Source organism: Rattus norvegicus, chromosome 13 (genome assembly GCF_021556685.1).
Source record: "Rattus norvegicus strain SHRSP/BbbUtx chromosome 13, alternate assembly SHRSP_T2T, whole genome shotgun sequence".
Classification (NCBI taxonomy): Eukaryota; Metazoa; Chordata; class Mammalia; order Rodentia; family Muridae; genus Rattus; species Rattus norvegicus.
In genome coordinates, this window is record NC_141546.1 from 101492220 (window position 1) to 101513038 (window position 20819).

Sequence of the window (20819 nt, forward strand, 5' to 3'; positions counted from 1 at the left end):
TGGGGTTTAAAAATTAGTTGTGTGTCCCCATATCACCCCTTATTTAAAGTTACATTAAGTTAGTTCCCAGTTCTGAAAAACCTCTGTGTAGCATCAGGAAAAACCTCCCGTCACTCTCCCAAACTGACAGCCACTTTCACAGGCACACGGGAAGGCACTGTTTTGCCATCCTGGGAAGACCGTTCCCTCCCAGAGCTTTTCCCTCGGCCCAGTCATTATTCCCTCTACGTCAAGACGCCTCCTTCGTTCCTGGAGACTTTTGTCGTGAGGTGGGATTTCTCCCCTCATTCTTAGAAAGTTTAATTGTTGGCATGTACTCCTAAGAAGCACCCAGAAAAACATATCCAATGCATTGCATATTATTTAAAATCAAGTAAAAATATTTTATTGCTGATAGTATTTAATCTCCATAATATCTTTTCACTTCATTTCATTTAGTTCACATTACATGATTTGATAACTCTTATATACTGTGTGCCCTAAGTTCTTACATTATCTATTCATAATAAAATGAAGAAAGTGATTTTTTGCTATCTTCTTGCCCAGTTAGTAGATTAAAATAAAAATGTATTAAAAATAGAAGACAGTAGATTTCATCTGAGACACGGAAGGCCGCGTCACACATTCATACTCGCTCGTGCCTGCCACCCCATCTGAGTAAGAAGAGCCTTCTCTCCTGCGTGCACCACCTCGGCTGCGCTCCTTCCACAACGACGCTGTCACTGTAGCCACAGAAGGGACAAATTACAGCTGCTCTTTACTTGATCTTCTAAGCTCCAAAGATGTTCAAGGATGCATTGTGCTCAGTCTTCCCCAGTCTGCCCCAGTCTGCCCCCGTCCTTTGGAAGGAAAGCTAATTTGTGCTCGGTCTTCCCCAGTCTGCCGTCTGTCCTTTGGAAGGAAAGCTAATTTGCAACAGATACAAAACTATTTGTCATTTTGCACCTTTGCCAAAAATAAATGAAAGTATTAACGACTACAGTTCTAAGCAGCTGTTAATAAATGGGAGGAAGACTGCTGGTTAGAGACTACGTGAGGATGTGGATATGGAACTACGTGTGAGGGGTATGAGCGTGCGTGTGTGTGTGTGTGTGTGTGTGTGTGTGTGTGTGTGTAATGTTGCCTTTCATAGAAACATCCACAAGCATTCTATATATCAGCAAAGCCAAATGGCACTACTTCTGTGTCCAAGGAGACACCACCCACCCTCTTAGAATATTTAGCATTTTAAACAAACCTGTCCTTGTCACACTGGAGTTGTAACTATTTAACAATGTATTTTTAAAACAAGTTATGCTGGTTGACTAGTTTGCATTTTATATGTCCAGAGAGTGACTTGGGACCACCTTTAAATGCTGACTTTAAAATGTTAGTGTCCTTCATAACCTTTCTCCCAAATTGAAAACTAGGGGAGACCATATTTGTTGTAAACAGGTTTGCTCAGCCCTTCAGAAAGAAAACCCTCTCAAAGTGATTCCCATTCATTCTTATGTGTGCATGGCCAAACTAATAGAAAATAGTCACATGTTCACTTTAATTAGAATGTATGCATTCCATATTTGTTTAATTGGAGTACATTTAATTATATATGTGTCCTAATTAAAAAGAGCATTTGAATAACTTCGAGGGCTAGAGATAGTTAGAGCAGAGTAATTGGGAGCTTCCCACACACAAGACATAAAATGGCTTTTAAGGGGTTTAATTTCCCATTCTACACTCTACGACCAAATTACTGTATTTTATAAAACCACACTGTACGTAAATTGCCAGTGCTCGTGGCTCCTGTCCTTTGGCATTCTGAATTCCTAACCTTCCTTGCCAAGATTTTAAATGAATGACTGGAGAGGGTTATTTTAAGTTATGATTATACCAAATAAATTAGCCAATTTGAATGTTGAACTGTTGCGTTTGGGTTGGATCTGAGGGACCACAGAGAATGAGCGAGCTTACCAACTGGAAATATGTGTCCTTGTGTAGTAAATCAGACTCTATAAAGATGTACTCCTCCCAGTGTATCTCGGATCACGTAGGAACTCTTTCTCCCACAGATGAACTAGATGTTTTCAGATGCCTAGACATGTGCACAGACTCTGTCCCCAAGGATGGCTTTTGGATGTGGCTCTGGTCACTAATGATGGAAAATTGTGAGCATGTGCGAGCTGCTCCTGCGACCCTTAACTGAAAGATATTTGCGGTGCGAAGTCCATCTCCTTAAGGACAGGTGTCTGTTTCACAGTTGGCACTCTCCAAATTGGCCCAGTGACTAAGTGGGCCCCGACACAGGTCTAACCTTCAGCTCGCAGGGATGGGTCCCCCAGGAAATGATTAAGGTGCACCCGCAGAGCAGCATCTCAAGGCTGTGTCACGCTGCAGCCCGAGTTGTCACTTCTTTATGGAGTATGTGGGGATGCTGATGCAGTGTGCTCCTGGCCAGAACACTCCCACAAGCTCCAGCTCTAACCTTATCAGTGGAGAGCTGCTGGGAATATGGCCACTTGACAGCTTGTGTCATTCCTGCTCCAGAATAAACCTACGTCAACCTGAAGGCCTGCGTCAGTTAATCCTGCATGCGCAATACTGTCTTATGCATGTAGAATCTAAGCCAGATCAACTGGATCACAATAGAGCAGGAATTATCCGTCAGTATAAATTTTAATGTCCATGTGTCTATAACTAAAATCCCTTAATAATATATAAAAATTCAAATATTAAGAATTTAACTATCACTTTAACCATTGTTCAATTATTAGATAAATACAAAATAAATTTAAAAGTAACGTGAAACTTGTTTTCCTAGTTGTTGGTTTGCTTTTTACTCAAATTTTTTTATATCCGGTACTTTCTTTTTCTCTCTTCCCTTTTCTCCTCGGGAATAAACACTGTGTCATTCCGTATTGATTCCGTTGTGTACCAGGCTACAGATGGGACTTTACCTTTCTTTATTTCATATATTTCTGCTCAACTCCAACTCATGCCCAATTATATTATACTAAATTAACATAATTCAACAGATGTTGATATTTAAATGTTTTCTGGCATTCAAATCTTGGACAGCTGTATTAGAGCTTGGGGAGAAGGCAAACATTTAGAGTTAAATGCTGAACATATGCTTAAATTACTAATTAGAAAGATAGAATGAGAAGGATTCATTCTCCTTCCTAAGGACAATAAACCTTGGATAAAGGTTTTTGTAATTTTTTTCTTTTTACAGTGGGTTATCATGTACACATGCTCCTAAACTAGAGGACACTGCCAGCCTCACAGACAGCTTCATTGAATTTCAAATTTAGTCCTTAAAAGTTATGAATGGTCTGTTTCACTGAGCCCGCATGGACTATGGTGACTCCATATTTCTAAACTTATAAACATAAGGACCAGAAGATAAAATGGTGCTCGAGCTGAAGGCCATTTTAGTGTGTTACCATGAGAAATGTTTATATGGAGGAATGCTAAGAAAAGTTGAAGCTCATATCTGCCAGTCAGCTAGCTCTGGCTTTTAGATAGGTATCCATGTGTGCAAGGGCTAATGAATCAAGCAGAAAATACAAGGAAGTACAAATGGCTGGCTCGTGGAAACAGGTTCAACATGTTTGCCATCAGAAACATGGAAATAAAACGTCACTGAAATTCCCTCGCACTGCAGTCAGAGCGGCTGTCAGGAAGAAGACAGGTGGCTGCAGACGCTGGTGAGCGAGGATGCCGGAGAGGCGATGTTAGTAATTCATTAGCAAGTGTGCACGCCTATGCTCTTCTCGCCAACTGCAGATCCTGCCTGCTAGACATACACACCTTGAGTATGCCAGTTCACTCTACAGCACAGGCCCTTCGTATCAGCATATGTTTGATTTATAAACCCTGGGTTTTCTTGAGGCGTTTCCATACACGCATTTCACAAACGTCATATTCACCGCAGTACATTTTGCCAGTCTCAACCACCTCTTGCTGGCTGCCCTACCCCTTCCAAATGGTCTTGCTCCTACTTCTGTGTCTTTTTAAAATATGGATTCCACATATGGTACTAGATTGCGCTGTTCACACTTTGAATGCTCACACTATTGGGACACATCCTACTTCTATTGTCCTGCATTTCTCTTGTTTTACTTTTTATTCCAATCCTGTTGTACTCACTCCTCCTCTGGTGGAGAGGTAGGCTGATGCCAGCACCTGGCTTCTGCAGATGACATAGCAGTGTGCGTGTGTGTGTGTGTGTGTGTGTGTGTGTGTGTGTGTGTGTACATGATGACTTGGGTTCCTTCGTGTATGTGCCCAGGAGTAGTATCCTCTCTGTTTGGTTTTCTGAGGAATTTATGTTAATTTCCATTTCCACCAGTAATGGACTAGGGTCCTCTCTGCCATCCTCGCCAGCGTTTGCTGCCATTTGTTCTGCATCTTCCTGACAGCCATTCTGGCTGGAGTAAGCTGGGGGTTCCATGAAGATTCCATTTCCATGTTTCTGATGGCTGAAGATTTGAACATGTCTTCATGTGTTGGCCGTTTGCACTTGCTTGGTGTTCAGGTCATTAATCCATTTACTGATCAAAGTATTTGGCAACTTCTGACAAAGTCATGGTAACACCATCATGCTGACTTTATCAGTAAAGTCAGGTAAAATTAGCACGTGTGAATATATGTCACATCACACATTTCTTGACTGATTTTATTCTTTAATGTCTTTAATTCCCTTACACTTATGAATTCTCCTTCCATACATATCCTGTTTTCTTTACGTTGTTGTGTTGTTGTTGAAGACATCAGATTGGACCCAAAACTGACAAGGTTTTGGAAAGAGCTCAGTTATTTTTGTTTTCTTCCTTTTGGCATGAACCTGGTAAGTAAATCTGAATACACAAAACAAAAGGGGTGAAGTCGTGTGAACAGCCCCAGCCCACCTGGAACAAGCCTGCCTTGTTTTCCCACTGGCCTCATTAGGTCAGCTTCTCTGTCCTCTCTGCCCTATAACTAGCATTTAGATGTAGTAAGGCAGTGCCCTCAGTCAGGTTCCTCTTTTGTGGCATTGGGTTTAACAAAGGGACACGTGTGTGCTGTCACTCGTTCAGCTCTTTGTGCAATGCATTGGCCTTGGTGCCACTGCCACTTGTCCATGAGCAATGCAACATGGTGACAGTTCTCCTGCTTTGCTTTGGTTTTGTCCACCTGGGATTACTTCCTTGAAAAATTCCTCTTCGGACCACTTGTGCTGTGTGGTGTAGATGATGTGGAGGTGGCCTGATGAAGGCGTGGATCTGGCCCTTCCTTTCAGTTCACAGAGCTGAATTTTTCTCTTAGAGACAGTGATGTGTCTCTGTCCATCAGGTGTTATCCTAATGGCTGCCCAGTTGTCCCACTTGAGACGGGCGACTCCATCGACTCCGGATTGTGCTTTATTGCAGCTTTGCTCTTGTCATACGGAAACCACTTAGATTGCCAGGGCATAGTTTCGAGTCCTTTCTGGAAGCCGATAGGATTTCTCTCTTCTTCCCTTTTCCTTTGTTCCTGGTAGAAGATGTGGTTCACACTGACATCTCTAGCTCAAATTCAGAACACCGTCCTGTAGGCTTCGCTTTGTCAGTCTACGCTTGAACAGCGTTGAAGATAGTCCATGTCAAGGGCATGGGAGTACTTATTTTATATGGCAATACCAGCCAGCAGGCTCAAAATCACACAACCATTGTGACTGCCAGTAAAATAATCATTAAGATAGGATTTTTTTTTCCTCTTTTCCTGTTTATTCTGCACATGTTAAGTATTTTCACTGGGAATATACACTTTTCTATGTTGAAAGTAAAAATAAATTACTATTTTCTCTTAAAATAGCATAAAATGATTTAAGGTTCCACAGTCAGATATTTACAAGGAGAATTTTTCTAAGTCCAGCCGTCATCCCAGCCTGCGTTACACCCCTTCCCACCCCATTTCGGTTCAGTTTGTTCAGGACATTGCCCACCCTGTGGTCTGACCTGCATCTCTTGGGAAGACACCTGAACAGACCGGTCTTACTCTCAGGCTGTCTGGTAAACTTCTGGAAATCTGAAGCCAGCTCATCCTCTCTGATGACCACACTCACATCAGAGCCTTGTCCAGTTCTGCCTGTGGCCCCTCCGCCCTTCACAAGAACATTGCAAGCATCACACGTTGTTGTTCTGTACCTGTGCACCTTTCTAGATGTGTAAAGGGAAGGTAACGTGCATGGGGTGCAGGGGCCTGTGGGGACCAGAAGTGCCGCACTCCCTGGGCCTGGAGTGGCAGTGGCTGTGAGCTGCCTGACGTGGGTGCTGGGAACCAAACTTGGACCAACCAGACCTCTGCAAGAGCAGCATGGAACTGTCTTCTCTCCAGCCCTCCAAATACCTAATATCTTTAGTTTACTGATCATAAAGCAAGTAAGCAACTCTGTCCTGACTTCCCTCTGCACCCTTCAGTTTTCAGTTACCTCAGAGCATATATAGCATTCTTAATGCATGCGTATTCCCATCGTAGGGGCTTGCTGACTGCGCACCAAGAGACACACTGACTTTATTCCTCACGTCAGCGTTATGGGAGGTGCTTCGTTAGCCTCTCCATTTCCAGAGAAGGAAAGCCAGGTGCCAGAATGCCTAAGACAACAGACAGAGAAGCAAGAACTGAACTTGGCTCCCTGGCTCCCTGGGCTTGTCCTCCTAACCACTTACAGACTGGGGGGTGGACGAATGAATGCAGAACTGACATGTTTCCCCCCTTGAGAAGGAAGCCTCCTTTCCTTTTTCTTCCTTAGATAAGGTCTTGTAGAGTGCAGACTGAGACTCTGTATCCTCTGCCCCTGAGTGCTGGGGCAGAGCATGTGCCGGAACAGCCAGCCTCTCATAGCAGCTGACACTGAGTGCTGGTGGGGATTGAACTGTCCCTGCCTTAAGATTAGCCCTGTGAGCAGGTCTTCCGATTACCCCTCCGTATGAAAGGACAGTGTTCCTAAGTCAGCGCTAGGGAAGCTCTCGTTGGATGTGACCCAGTCATACTTCTCGTCCTTGTGAAGCCAGTGATCTTGAGCTGGAGATGCAGGTCTGCCGCAGTCGCACACGCGCTCTTATGAGACCCTGGGTTCAGTCCCCACCACGATAGTATTGTGGGACACGTTGGCAATTAACCTGCCTGCTTCCTGAAAGCTTACCCCTTGTTTTTATGGAAACCCGCTCAGTCTTCCCCATTAACATCTTAAAGACTGTTAAAGTTGGCGTATGTGTGTCTGTAAATATGAAAACATTTTGAAATCACAACTCTTTGGGAAGCTGATCATCTAGCGTGTATTATCTGAATTTAAAAAAGAAGAAATACACCTGTTTATGTCTGTCAGTAAGTGTATAAGGGGAAAAGAAAAAAATGGTTTGTATTTGAAATGGTTCTTGTAACATGGTTGTTTACTTCATGAGCATTGAAAATCAGGGCTTTAAATACGGTGAGTAATAGACCTGGATTAGAGAAGTTTTAAGGGGAATTTGATTCAAATATTTCAGTGTCAAACAAGTCCTGAGAATAAACCCGCATGTTGTAGCTTCCCATATACTTGGAATTGCACTGAGTTTGAAGAGCTGCCATACTCCGCCTCTTTGTCAGATTTACTTACCCAGCCATGGTGGAAGAAGGGACCTTCACTCAGATGCAGAATTATTCAGAAATGACAGCAATGTAGAAGTGGGGTGCAGGTCTGTATTGTAGTGAACACGCGGTGTTATACCCCACAGTCTAAGACACTCACCAAAGGAACCTAGCATGTTTCTGTTTCCGTAAGGAGGGACTTACACTCAGCGAAATTGGAATCAATAAAAGTATGAATGGTTTTTAAGAGAAAACTCTTGTAAGCTCTGGGCATGCCTGGTTAAATTTCATTCAGTTACTATTTTGTAAGCATATGATATTAGCAAGGATGCACTTGCTGAGGGAAATAGTCTTCAGTAAATCAGGTGCGGTCCCCACTGCCTTCGTGGCATATAGTCTGTGTAGAAAGTAACCATAGCTTAAAGTAGAAGACACCTTTTTTCTAAAGAATGAGTACTTATTTCTGTAGTGGAACCCAAAAGGCCATGTCAGGGAGGTGGCAGGTCAGTTGATTCCAGTAGATTTTCACTAGTAAGCAATTTAACAAGATTCAGTTATGTTTGTTTTCACACGGTACTCCTAACAGACTCAACAAAGATCTTGTTCCATTTTTCACAAGTGTCTGCTGACATTCAAACAGTATGTCCGTGTGCAGATAAGAGTGGCTGCCCCATTTCCCTTTGCGTTTTGACTTATTCACAAGTGCACTTCAGACGGCAACATGACTGACTCCTGAGTGGGCTTAGTCACAGCTGAGCTCAGTCTGAAGCCAGAGTGTCACAGCCCAGTCATGCATGGAAACTACAAAGGAGGCTTTAGAGAATGTGGCCTGTCTCACTCTGCATTTCGGTTAGCATCTAATAATTGAAGATTTGATAATTATTAAATACATTGAATCCACTGAGTTGACATAATAGTTGGAGAAATACTTTTTTTGAAATTCCTGTTTTGTTGCAATGTTGAGGGCACAGCCTCCCAGAGGTTTGATTTCAACGACAGCAGCTTGTTGGGTTCTGAGATTTAGACATGGCCGTCGGCCTGGAGTAGTTTCCCACAGTTAACTGACAGATCCTTCTAATCTGAAAACAACTGAAGGCCGCCATCAAGGTAAGTGTACAATGACAGACGTGCCACACTGATGTAGATATGGAGGGAAAGAATCTGAAGGGGAGTGGGCTCAGAACACTTAAGAGAAGAGGAAAATGGGGGCTGGGGATTTAGCTCAGTGGTAGAGTGCTTTCCTAGCAACCACAAGGTCCTGGGTTCAGTCCCCAGCTCCGAAAAAATAAAAAAAGAGAGAAGAGGAAAATGGCCTTCATGTCCCTGAGAGAACTGTGAGTGAGAAAGAACCAGCTCTCCAAGATGACGGGATTAGGCAGGAAACAGGGAGGGCAGTTTGGGGAGTGAATGGACTGTTTGTGCTCTGAGGTTAACACTAACACAGCCTCGGTGACTGACTGGCAGGGGTTCTGGAGGAACCAGCAGGTGTGGAGCGCTCACTTCCATCCCTCTCGGTGCGGCTAGCTCTTCCCTCCAGATGGGAGTCTGTTCACCAGCAACCTCCCAGACCCTTCAGTGAGTGCCTACCCTGCTACAGTAGCTGTTTCCAGTGTCGCACAAGTGCTTTTCCAGATTGTGGATGGCACACACGAGGCATGACACCATGCAGATAGCTCCAGTTGTCACAGGTGTCCGTCCCCAAGCCAGGCTTCCTACAGCCCGACTACACCAAAGCAGAAAGTATGGCATGGCTATGGCATGGAGTCAGGACCAGGAGAAAACCCATGGCAGGGGGGACTGCAGGCCCCAGGACTTATAAGCTTTTAAGTCTGAGATAAAAATGGGTGTTTTGTTCTAAGGTGCTATAATATAGGTAGAGCAAACAGAACCTAATGCTAAAGAAGAAACAATCTTTTCTGTTGACCAGGAGACAACAACATAATTGTTATTTAAAACAATGTTATTCTTTCCTTATAGCGTATGAATAGAGCCATGTATGTGTGTGATAGTTACTGTGTCACATGCTTGTGCCTTAGGAGCAGCTCACAGAGCTGCCTCCAGGGGGACTGAGCAGCAGCATGCTTCATTGTCCGTTATGTGTGTGAACCTGGATGAATTATGTTTGCCTTCTCTGTACCGGAGGCTTCTTACCTGCAAAGTGGCATGGTAGTGTAGGAGAAGCAGTGTCACTGCGCATGCGATCTGCGCCACATATTTTACATGGGAATATCTAAAATCATCCCCCGAAATATGTAAAGTCCATACTAGTTGAGTCAATTTCTGAATATATGGAAAAGAAGCCAAAGAGAAGTGACACGGTGTGCTAAAGATGTGTGAGCGTTCTCTGCCAGCACTGACAAACATGGCCGCCACCGGAGTCTTCTTCACAGATAGAGCAGGCAATCTGAGATGGGAGCTAAACAGGGACAGGCCGATAGACCCATGGTAACCGAAGTGACTTAGCAGTCACAGCTTAGCTGCCTGATAGAGATTTGCCCTCTGCCCCAACAACCTGCTCTATTGGCGCCTACTTTTCCATGTGTGCATCCTATGTCTTCTTAGGGGCTTGGTGCAAAAGCAGCCAGTAATAAAAAGAAGAAATCCCCATAGCTCAGTGGTAGAGCGCTTACCTAGGAAGCGCAAAGCCCTGGGTTCGGTCCCCAGCTCAAAAAAGAAGAAGAAGAAATCCCCACAAAATGCCAGCACACAGAACCAGTCACCAGTGTGTCCCTCCACAGTTCTTGGAAGCTTTGCCCTGCACACGTGTGGGTTTCCTCGTTTTTGTGCATTCGTTTCGGGTCTGTTGAAGAGAAGTGGGTGGTGCTCTCAAGAGTAAAGCAGTGGCTGTTGGAGTCCGTATGTGCCGATACCTGGAGGATGCCTTGGCCAAACTCTTACACTTTATTGTCCATCTATTGTACTAGAAAGGGACCCTGTATGTATGAGGTATTTAAAGCTTTAGGAGAATCAGAATGACCTGGAGTCACCGTGTAGTTGTATGTATGAGATATTTGAAGTGTTATGGAAAGATCATTTCTTGAGACAGCCTCACTGTAGCTCACAATGACCTGGAGTCACCGTGAAGTTAGCCTTTAACGTATGTCAGTGTGCGCTTGCCTCAGTCTCCTGAGTGCTGAGCGTATGTGGGCTTCCATGCATAGCTAGATGCTTAGATGGCCAGTTTCAGTCCCCTGCTTCAGGAAATCTCTCTATTAACGGATCAAAAGGAGGTATTATCTGCCCTGGAGGGGAGAAGAGCTGTTGCTGGGAAGCGTTTGCATGGTCTTCAACTTGGTTCTGAAGGCGCGCGGCCATGGTGAGCACAGTAAGCTGGATCCCACTAATCAGACAGACTTGTCAGTAGCAGCTGAGAGCGCTGTGTGCTGGCAGGGAGCACCCATGTCCAGGGACAGAGCTCTGGACACAGAATGCAGGGTTAATAGATGTGGGTTGCTGAGTTTCCCATGGGAGAGTCTGCCACAGGAATCCTAGAAAGAGCTCCTGTGGCAAGCTGTGGTGTTGGTCCTGAATGTGAACGCCTGGGAAGGTGCAGGCAGTGGCCTGTTTCTGAAGGAACTAAGATGTGGGAAGAGCCCTGTCACTGTGGCCAGGCATCTACTTCAGGAAACTGACCTAAAATGCAACACATTCAAGGAGGCTTGATGTAGGATGAAGCAGAATGGGAAGCCAGGTGATAAAGTTTGACAGAGAGAAGGCATCAGAGCCAAGACTAACAATTCCAAATGGAGACTCGCTGTCCGCGTCCTGGGAGAGTTGACACAGAAGAGGCTCAGCAGACCCAAGGGCTTGCACACCATCACGAGGACAAGAATTCGATCTCTTCAGCGCCCACATATAAACCAGGTCTATAATCCTAGCTCTTGGGAGGTAGAGACAGGAGATCCCTAAAGCAAGCTGCCTCGCTGGGCTGAGTTGGCAACCTGTGTGAGCCTGACTTAGTGCAGAACATTTGAGGGAGACACCAACCTCTGAACTAAGCATGCATGTGCATGACCATGCATACAGCACACATGCACAAGTATGCACGCATGTATACATGGGGAGGAGAAGGGAGGGTGGTGAGGACAACAGGGTACTTTAAATGAAGACACTGAGAAACAAGGATTTGAGTCCTTGTCCTAAAGTTTTGCTTGAAAGTTCCTCAGACTTGTGTGTATGGGGCCAGAAGGAGCAGAGCCGATCCCACCCCAGCCTGTTCAGTGTAATCTGTGGAGACATACTGACAGGGGGAGAGAAGGCCATGTGAGTCTAGAGAGGGATGGTCACACGGGTTTGCGGTTCGCAGTGCTGTCCATCCCTCTGCCACCCGGGCACTCCTCCAGTGACACCATAGACCCTGCTCACTTCTGTGCAGCTGATGCCCTGTCCAGGCAGATATTGTCCCAGCTGACAGTAAGCGTTCTTGCCAAATGCTAGGGCCATGGTCACATCTGCTTGTCTTCTCTCTGTAACTTGTCCCAGGCCTTGGGAACACATTGTATCCAGGGGGCAGCTTTTGCAAGGCCTAATGCTCAGAAAAGCCTCTCTTTGTAAATGCATGCATGGAAGAGACAAGTTCCTGTTGTCTTGCCTGTAGTATTATTGTGTTTGACATGGCCTGCCTCGGTGCTGTCAGCCCCTGTCAAAGCCACGCTTCTCTCGGGCAAGGAGCTTCTCCGTGGGGTTTGTCATCATAGGCCTGTTTGGACTAGTTGTTGTTGTTGTTGTTGTTGTTGTTGTTGTTGTTGTTGTTGTTGATGATGATGATGATGATGATGATGATGATGACGACGACGACGACGACGACAATGTTTTCCTCCCTCCAGATGATAAGATGCTCAGTTTCCTACAGTCAGACCATCTGAAAGGCTGGCTCGCAGTAAGCAATAGGGATAAGTCAGAGGCAGTTTATTGAAACAGCAAAACAAAAGTGAGGGCCCCAGGACTCTGGTTTTCCTCAACAGGGAAATCCAAGCAGACTTGTTCCTCTGTCTGCGTAGATGGCTGCAGAGTCTAGACTGCAGCCCATCATGCCTGGCTCCCAGTGCTGACCTGAGGGTGCTGAGCAAAACCGTGAGCTGAGCCGCCAGCCTTCCTCTCCTCTCATCCAGTGTGTGCAGCTAGCACAGATGCACTGCTTTGTCACTGGCAGGTCTCAGACAGGCCTTACCGAAGGAGAATGCAGCTTTTAACTTTGGATATTCATAGAATGTTGTATTGTCTTTAAAATGCCCCAGTGCCTTCCCCTCCTCCAAAAGGAGCTAGCTGGCAGCCCTGTGCTGTGCAGAACTCGAGCAGACTAAAGACGCAAGGCTGCCTTTGAGACAGTCATTGATTTTTAAATTAAAATCATAACTGCTGTGTTTTACATTAACCGTGACACCTGAATAACAGACCAAGTTGTTTGTAGCTGCTCCACCACCCATGTCTAGAGTGAGGTGGAAGTGGGGCCTGCCTGGGGCCAGCCTGTGCTCCTGCTGATTAGCAGCCCAAATTTCCCCACATGCGGGGCACTCGCTTCCTGATGGACTTCTTCCTTCTGGCTCAGGTCTCAGGTTGCTCCGCCTGTTGCCTCTGACTGTGGTCTCCGCTAGTTCTTTCCCCCAGTGAGTACCTGTACTGGGTGAGCAGGACTGTTGAATAAAGATGGTGCTGTGTTCTCTGTAGAGATCCTCGGAAGTTTTAGAAGAGGGAAGTATTCTTGAAGTCTGTCTCCCACAATCTTTAAAGTGGGCCTTGCTAATAAATTTTAATAGTGTGAAAACTGAAGTTCAGTGCTTGGGGTATAAACAGCTCTTTCGAGAACAGTGTTGGGTAGAAGAAGCCCGCAGTGCTAGCAGTCAGGGTACATGGCTCAGGGCTAAAGTGACTGCTGGGTGAATGTGGTTAAAGAACCAAGTTCACATTCCTAACACCAGGCAGGAAGTCAAGAGTAAATGGAGAGGGATACGGACACCAGACATTGACTGCTGGTTCCTCCCACACGTACAGGCACACACACACACACAGACACACACACACACACACTCACACTCACACACGTACACACACACACACACACACACACACACACACTAAAATAAAACCAATTTCCACCATTTTCTTGTTTGCAGACTGGTCTGTCTGTCTGTCTTTTTTTCTTTCTTCCTTTCTTTTTTTCTTTCTTTCTTTCTTAGGCATTCCTGTACTGTAGCTGAGTTTTGTTGGTGTAGGCTCTAGAGACCTGAGCCTAAGTTTTGGCAAAGAGATGCCAGTGGAATGAAATGTGTGAAGGCAGAACCGGGAGAGTAGCTCAGTCAGTAAAGCAGTTTAGTGCATAAGGACATGGGTTTAACCATCCAGACAAAGCAGTGGGGCCTGGCCCACGCGTGTGATCCCGGTGCTATGGAGGCTGAGACACTTGTGGGTCCCAGTCTGCATCAGTGGTCTCCAGGCCAGCAACAAAAGACCTCACTTCAAAAGAGACAACAAATACATGCCTAGGAACTTCACCTGAGGTGGATTTTGAGCCTCTGTACGTGGACACACATACATGGGCACACATACATGTACACACATGCATGGCACACCTGGCACATATACATGTGCACACATACACACACATGTGCACACATACATGGGCATACATATATGTGCACACATGCTTACACAAGTGATAAAAGAAAGGTAAACTCATGACTGGAGAAAATAGGAAATTGAAGTGTTGGAATTTATCAGATTTATTAATGGGGATAACAGCTGTTATTGGGATTGCGGAGGAAGAGCCAGACAAGCACAACTGGAAGAGCTCCAGTTTGCCTTTCTGTAGACAGGAGCTGTTCCTTGCTCCTTCCATTGAGAAAGAAATCTTACAGGGGTGTATGTGTGTGTGTGTGTGTGTGTGTGTGTGTGTGTGTGTGTGTGTGTGTGTGTGTGTGCATGTGTGTGTGTGCGTGTGTGTGTGTGTGCATGTGTGTGCATGTGTAATAGAACTGTCTTGCCACCACCACTGCTAATTATTTTGTTGATTTTCCTGTTTGACTTTTAATTACTCTTGTGGTAAGTGCAGACTGCCCTTTTCTTCCTGTCTCCACCTCTCCCTCCCTGTTCTGGGCATTCTTGCCACCTGTATAAAAACATATGCTGAGTTCATATGTGCATACTAGCAAATGCTTGCTGAATTAATTTGGTACAAAAAGTAAAGGTCTCTGTGGTTTTCTTATAATGATTAAAATGTTTATATGGTTTATAAAAATGACCATAATCATTTATTTATCTTGAGAGCATGAGGCAATATTTCCCTCTTCCAATCCAATAAATATGTTATAGTTTTGTGTGACAAGAACCATTTAGGAGCAAAGCAAAATTATGTGTTAGCTCAGTGATTTTTACACAGGAACTTAGTCTGTAAAAGTGGACCAAGCGCAGGAGGGAAACGCAGAGATCCTGCTGCTCTGGGGTACACTGCCCCATGCTCTTGGTCTCTGCCTGCTGTCTTCCGGAACTCACTCACTGGAACTGCATGCACATGGGAGTATTTGTTCAGCTGTGTGCCACTGCTCAGCAGACTTTTCCGTTGTGCTTAAACATAAGCATATGGATATAGTATGAATGTATACCACTGACTCTGTATCACCTCTTACATTTCTGAAATATCGGGCTATTTTCAATTTGGATTCTTTAAAACCTCGTGTACTTTAAGTAAATACTTTGCCTTGTTTCTCCTCCTTGGTTTGGTCCTCAGGCCCTACCCCAACCTTGTATCTGGGGCCATGGTCCTGGGAATGAGCGCAGAAACCTTCTGTGGCTTGTACAGTCTGAAGATTTTCTTTCTTTGATTTTACCCTTGTAAGTTCTAGTTGTGCCACTGTTTCTATAAAACCTTTTTAATGTAGAGGACTAAAGTTAGGCAAAATTAGGCAATTTTAACTGGTTCCTAAATTAACAAGGCTCCCTCGAGTCCTTGTGTATCATGTCTCTACATATCTGTAACCTGGCTCATGCGAGGATATTCAAGAGCAGCAGGCAGGCATATATGCATTCACCGTGTTCCCTCCAGACAAGTAAATAATTAAACATTCTAATTGTGTGAGTTATAAGACAGCATCGCCATTCCCTTCCGTCCACTTAAAATGTTTTAAAAGAATTCACTGCTGCATAATATCCTAAAAGAAATTGATCATACTTTTCCTGTAATAAATGTCGTTCTGACAGTAAAGCATTAGCAACCAATTGATAACCTAGCAACAATATTGTGATCTCTTTAGATAATTAATCTTCGCTATTTTCCTGTCAGAAGCAACAGTGCTTGATTTTATGTTGAGCCAGAAAGATTGCCAGTTTTGAAAATTAAAAAGCATTCCTTTTATATTATTCATCCCAGTAACAATTTATGATGGTGCATTTAGCTGCTGAACGCTTGTCAACAAACGTAATTATGTTTCGATATAAACAAGATTGGTGGTTTTACTATGCAGCTCCGTCTTTGGTGAGAATGTTTTCATTTAGGTTCAGATTATACGAGCTGTGTATTTGTATGTCATTTCCCCCTCCTTTGTTAATAGTCTTTATTTCTTCTGATAATTACTTGTAGGCAAACAAGCATGCATTTAGGATCCTTGTGCACAGGAGACATCAAAAGGAGAAGAAAAGCTGCCCCATTGCCTGGACCTGGACCCACTACAACAGGTAAAACAGAACGGGTTGGAGTGGGGCACAAATGGCCCGCGCATAAATCACCACAAATAAAACACAGGCGACCGTAATCACCCTCCTGCAAGAGACGCATGGCTGCCAGAAGCTAAGGCAGGGCCTCTGCCTTTACATTAGGACGCGTAGCCCCCTCACCGTGGACCTGGCAAGTAGCTAATCCGTGAGACGCATGCTGGGCCCCCTCAGCTGGGCGTCAGATGGGTGGGCCGCGCAGATAGAGAAACCTCCACGGCTGCGTCTTGGGCTTGGAGAACTTCACGGACTTGCAGGAGAGACAGGGCCTAAACAGATGAGAGGACAACAGCTCCCTACCAAGTCTGTGTGATTACTGGGTCTGAGTGGGGGACAAGGTGGTCACCCTGTGACTGCTAAAGGCAACTTTTCCCCTGGTAATGCCCTTAGCATCCTGAGTGTGCACCTACTCTGAGGACATGTGAAGACCTCCTTTGGCTCTTGTCCCTACCTTCCTATCTTCCTTCCTTCCTACCTACCATCTCTTCCTTCCTGAGATAACCTGCCTACCCTTCCGGTCAGAAGCTACGGTTGGAGTATGATGCATGGTGTTGATAGAGCTCAGTGCTGTACATGTGGGCTCAGCAGCCATGTTCTGATTAGAATCTTCCCACATACAATGTGAGTGAGCTTACAGGATATTGTGAAAATATTTGTCCTTTTTTTTTTCATTAAGAGATATTGCCTGGGTATCTCTGGAAAAGGTCAGAGACAAAGCTAAAGAGGCCATCTGGCCCAAATGCCACCTAATTATCAAAAGGATCATGTCCCAAAAGAAGGACCACTAGGAAGGAGTAGGCAGTGTGAAGGGGCAGTAATAGGAGAGCAGGTCCCATCAAAACGCATCGTATGCAGTTATAAAGATGTCACAGCAAAACCCATTATTTTATATAATTAACACACTAATATAAAATGAATGAAAAAAGAGACCGCTCTTGCATATACTGACGTCAACCCTATTATGTGTCTGAAATTTATAGAAGATGCGTCCAGCTGGTTACCGTGGGGGAATATGGAATGCTTGTGAAGTCAAAAGCAGCCACATTTTAGTCTAATATATGTGGTAAGTTCTGTCTCCTGAGGCCAGGACGGAATTCCTCAACAGGAAGCCACAGAAGGACAAGTCCTAGGATACTGCTAATGTCCTGTGTGGTCACAGTGACAAAGCAGAAGCACCCTGCACATAGCACTGTATGGAGTGAGGAAGGGTCACACAGTTCTTACCTGTACAGGAGGGTTCTTTCCTCAGAGCTCAGGACATCAAGGAGACATTCATGCAGAAGTTAGACGTAAACCTTAACTATAGCCAAAACCGTCTTTTGTCAAAAATGTGTGCCACAATATTCCAGACACTCTACTTCAGGCCTGTTGAGAGGCTTTTAGGAGTTGAGATTTTCATTTTACTACTAGATTTTAGCTCATGGAGTAACGTTCGTAGTTATTTAGGGGGGGGTGTGTGTGCGTGTGTGTGCGCGTGTGTGTGTGCGTGTGTGCGTGTGTGTGTTGTTGTTGTTGTTGTTGTTTTGGTTCTTTAGTTACTCAGAATGCTATGTCACTGACTTTAGGTGTACTTGTCAAGCCTGCGTGCAGCAGTCCTCTCAAGGGGGAACAAATGGTGTCAGCTGGGGAAGTTGTCCCACACTGATGGCACAGCTGAGTGAAGCTGCTTATCTACAGCTAGACACTGCCAAGAGCGCTAGCAACTCCAGAGCTCTGTGGGGGCAGAGACAAGGCTCAGATCAGTCACTAGGACTTGCCTAGCCCCAGTCTCACTCCAGCTTCAAAGACACATGGGGTCTCATGGGAATATACAGCAAAAGCGGACACCTAATGTCCTCCTCTGGGCTGTGTGCATGTGTACCCACACATAAATGTGTCCCACACACACAGGTATGTTTTCACTGTGTTCACAGGTCCTTGCAGACCTTCCAAAAGACACGCTTCCCTGAGATACACTCTTGTGTTTCTTTCTTTTAGTCAGCACTGAATGTAAGTGATGGAACTTGTAAAAACGAACAAAGAAGACCGTGTTCTCATGGAAAGTAGGGAGCAGACTGACGGTATGGCGGCGGATGTTGTTTGTATCCTCTCTGAGCTGCAAGTGTACGACTCGGAACTTAGTTTCCCTTCCCACATGGCTCGGTGTCAGTTGACGGCTCTCGGCACGAGCACTGGAGTAATGCACTCATGATAGGGAATGTCTGTAAGACACTCAGCCCGTCAGAACCCAAACCCCACATCTGACTGTGCTGCTGCCAAAGTGGGGCCACCCTGCAGTCCTCAGCGCTAGAGTGCTGAGCAGAATTCAGTCAAGAAGGACGCACCAACCAGCAGTGCTGTTGGGTGTCCATTTATTAATTGTGACAGGAACACCAAATTCATGTCAGTGCCTTAGCTTATTTACTGCTCCCTCCCCCTTGTGTTGTGTATTGACAACTAAATCGAATATTGATATGGTTAGGTATTGACTTTTTTAATGTATGGCTTGTTCTCTGCCACCTTCAAAGTCACATACCAAAGCCAGTGTGTGTCTCCAGCAAAGGCCGTGGATTCCCTGTTATCTAAAGCAAGAGTCTCGCAGCAGGGGCATTTACAGTCTGAGAAAAGCCATCAGTAAAGGCCAGGGAAGTAGTGAGCAGCAGAGGGAAGAGGGGTCGCTCGTCTGCAGGCCAGCACTTCCGCTCTGGGTGTCACCGTCCGTAGGAGTCAGAACTTGTGAAGGTTTGGCGGTAAACGTGGTAAACGTGTGTTGATGTGGTTGCAACCCCAGCTCAGCGTCCTGCCCTCCACCGCACTGAGTTTAGCGCTATTTGCGGTTTCTGGTGTCCGAGCTGTTCAGTTTGTTACAACCTAAACCTCGTACAGGAAAGCACTCCTCCAAACACGGTGAGACGACTATGTCTTACATTCACGGTTTATCATTTAAGAAAAAGAAACTAGTTAGACATTATATTTCCATGTAAATTTAAATCATAATTTTCATTGTATAAAATGTAAATGCAGGACTGGGGAGCAGACTCTGTGAGCAAGGGAGTGCTGAGGATTGGCAAGGCTGTGGGTTCCATCCCCAGTCAAAGAACACAGTAAAACAAGAGGAAAATAAAGGACATTTATGGATATGTGCATTGATTAGATTGACTTTATTTACATGGAAACTATGTGTGCTTGTACAGGTGAAATAAGTGATGTTTTTGACAAGCAGTAGCCATGCCTCCTGTCCTCACCTCTGATCCCTAAGGCAGATGCTGGGGACTTAGTTACTACCCACAGTTCTGTTTGCATTGCTAATACTACCAGCCCTGAGCCTGCTGGCCAGCAAAGGGGTTGGACAGAATATGGAGGACTAATAACTATCTGCCTTCTGAGCAGGGCAGGGATGGCTGGAGCTTGCAGTTGTGTGGGAAGCTGCTCTTCACCTCCCCTTCCACTGGCTGGTGATCCGACATCAGTCCGATACTTTAGGAGCCAAATTACTCAACAGGCTGCCCGTCAGGCTCGCAGTCAGCTGGACAGATCAGTGACTGACAGAGGCCGATGCAGGATGGTTGTCTCTTGAGCCAATTACACAAGCTCTGCTGTGTGGAGGGTCTGAGGGGAGAGACAGGCTCTCCTGCAATGGACTCAGGGGACCCAGCAGACAGGCTAGAACCTGGAACAAGAACTAAATCAGGCTGCGTTCGCCACAGTCCCAAGCAGAGAGAGAATAGATCCATGACAAATGAAGTGGCCTGGCCTTCCTTTTTGTCTTTTCCATTATTCCTTTATGGGAATGCACTGCACTTAGAAATTGGGTCCTTTGGGTTTTTTCTTCCAAATACAAGATACTGCTTTATTTGACTAGCCTTACTGAGTTAAAAAAATTAAACACTGTCGTAGTCGGGGTTTGTACTCCTGCACAGAACATCAGGACCAGGAAGCCAGTCGTGGAGGAAAGGGTTGTTCTATCCTCAGCTCACACTTCCACATTGCCGTTCACCAAAGGAAGTCAGGACAGGAAGCAGGAGCTCACAGGTCAGGAAGCAGGAGTTGATGCAGAGGCCATGGAGGGATGTTACCTAGTGGCTTGCTTCCCCTGGCTTGCTCAGCTTGCTCTCTTATAGAACCCAGGACCACCAACCCAGGGATGGCGCCACCCACAATGGGCTGGGTCCTCCCCCCTTGATCACCAATTGAGAAAATGCCTTACAGCTGGGTCTCAGGGAGGCCTTTCCTCAACTGAGGCTCCTTTCTCTGTGATAACTCCAGCTTGTGACGAGTTGACACACAAAGCCAGCCAGTGCAGACACCATTCTAAACTGAGAAAGAACAAGTTCTTGGCCACTTTATAAGAACAAGCCTCGTAGGCCTCTATGCTTCAGTACCAGCGATCTAAAGTCAGGGCAGCATCAAACCTCTGAGCCCAGCTCAGCTTACCCGCAGAGCCAGCGCACTGCACTCAGAGAGAAGCCAGAGTTGTGTGTGCACACAGTGTGCACACAGTGTCGCCTGACACCTACCTGCTCAGCAGCTCCCACAGGCTCAGGGTGGTCACTGCTTGAAATAAAGAC

At 45.5% G+C, this 20819-nt stretch overlaps 1 protein-coding gene across 15 annotated transcripts in view; it reads left to right on the forward strand.

The window, feature by feature from the left end:
• Positions 1-20819, forward strand: part of Gpatch2 (G patch domain containing 2) — a 140715-nt gene that overhangs the window by 114589 nt on the left and 5307 nt on the right. For 10 of the 15 annotated variants that reach the window (XR_015635152.1, XR_015635153.1, XR_015635150.1 and 7 more), the window contains one exon: positions 16142-16236. Coding sequence is in view for 11 of the 15 variants with exons in the window: in NM_001401368.1 (NP_001388297.1) it covers positions 16142-16236 (95 nt within the window). In the remaining 4 variants the exon portion in view is untranslated. Of the gene's footprint in view, positions 1-16141; positions 16237-18249; positions 19390-20819 lie in introns of those variants that run through there. The other 5 variants (XR_015635151.1, XM_087580433.1, XM_087580435.1 and 2 more) reach the window with 1 other exon arrangement.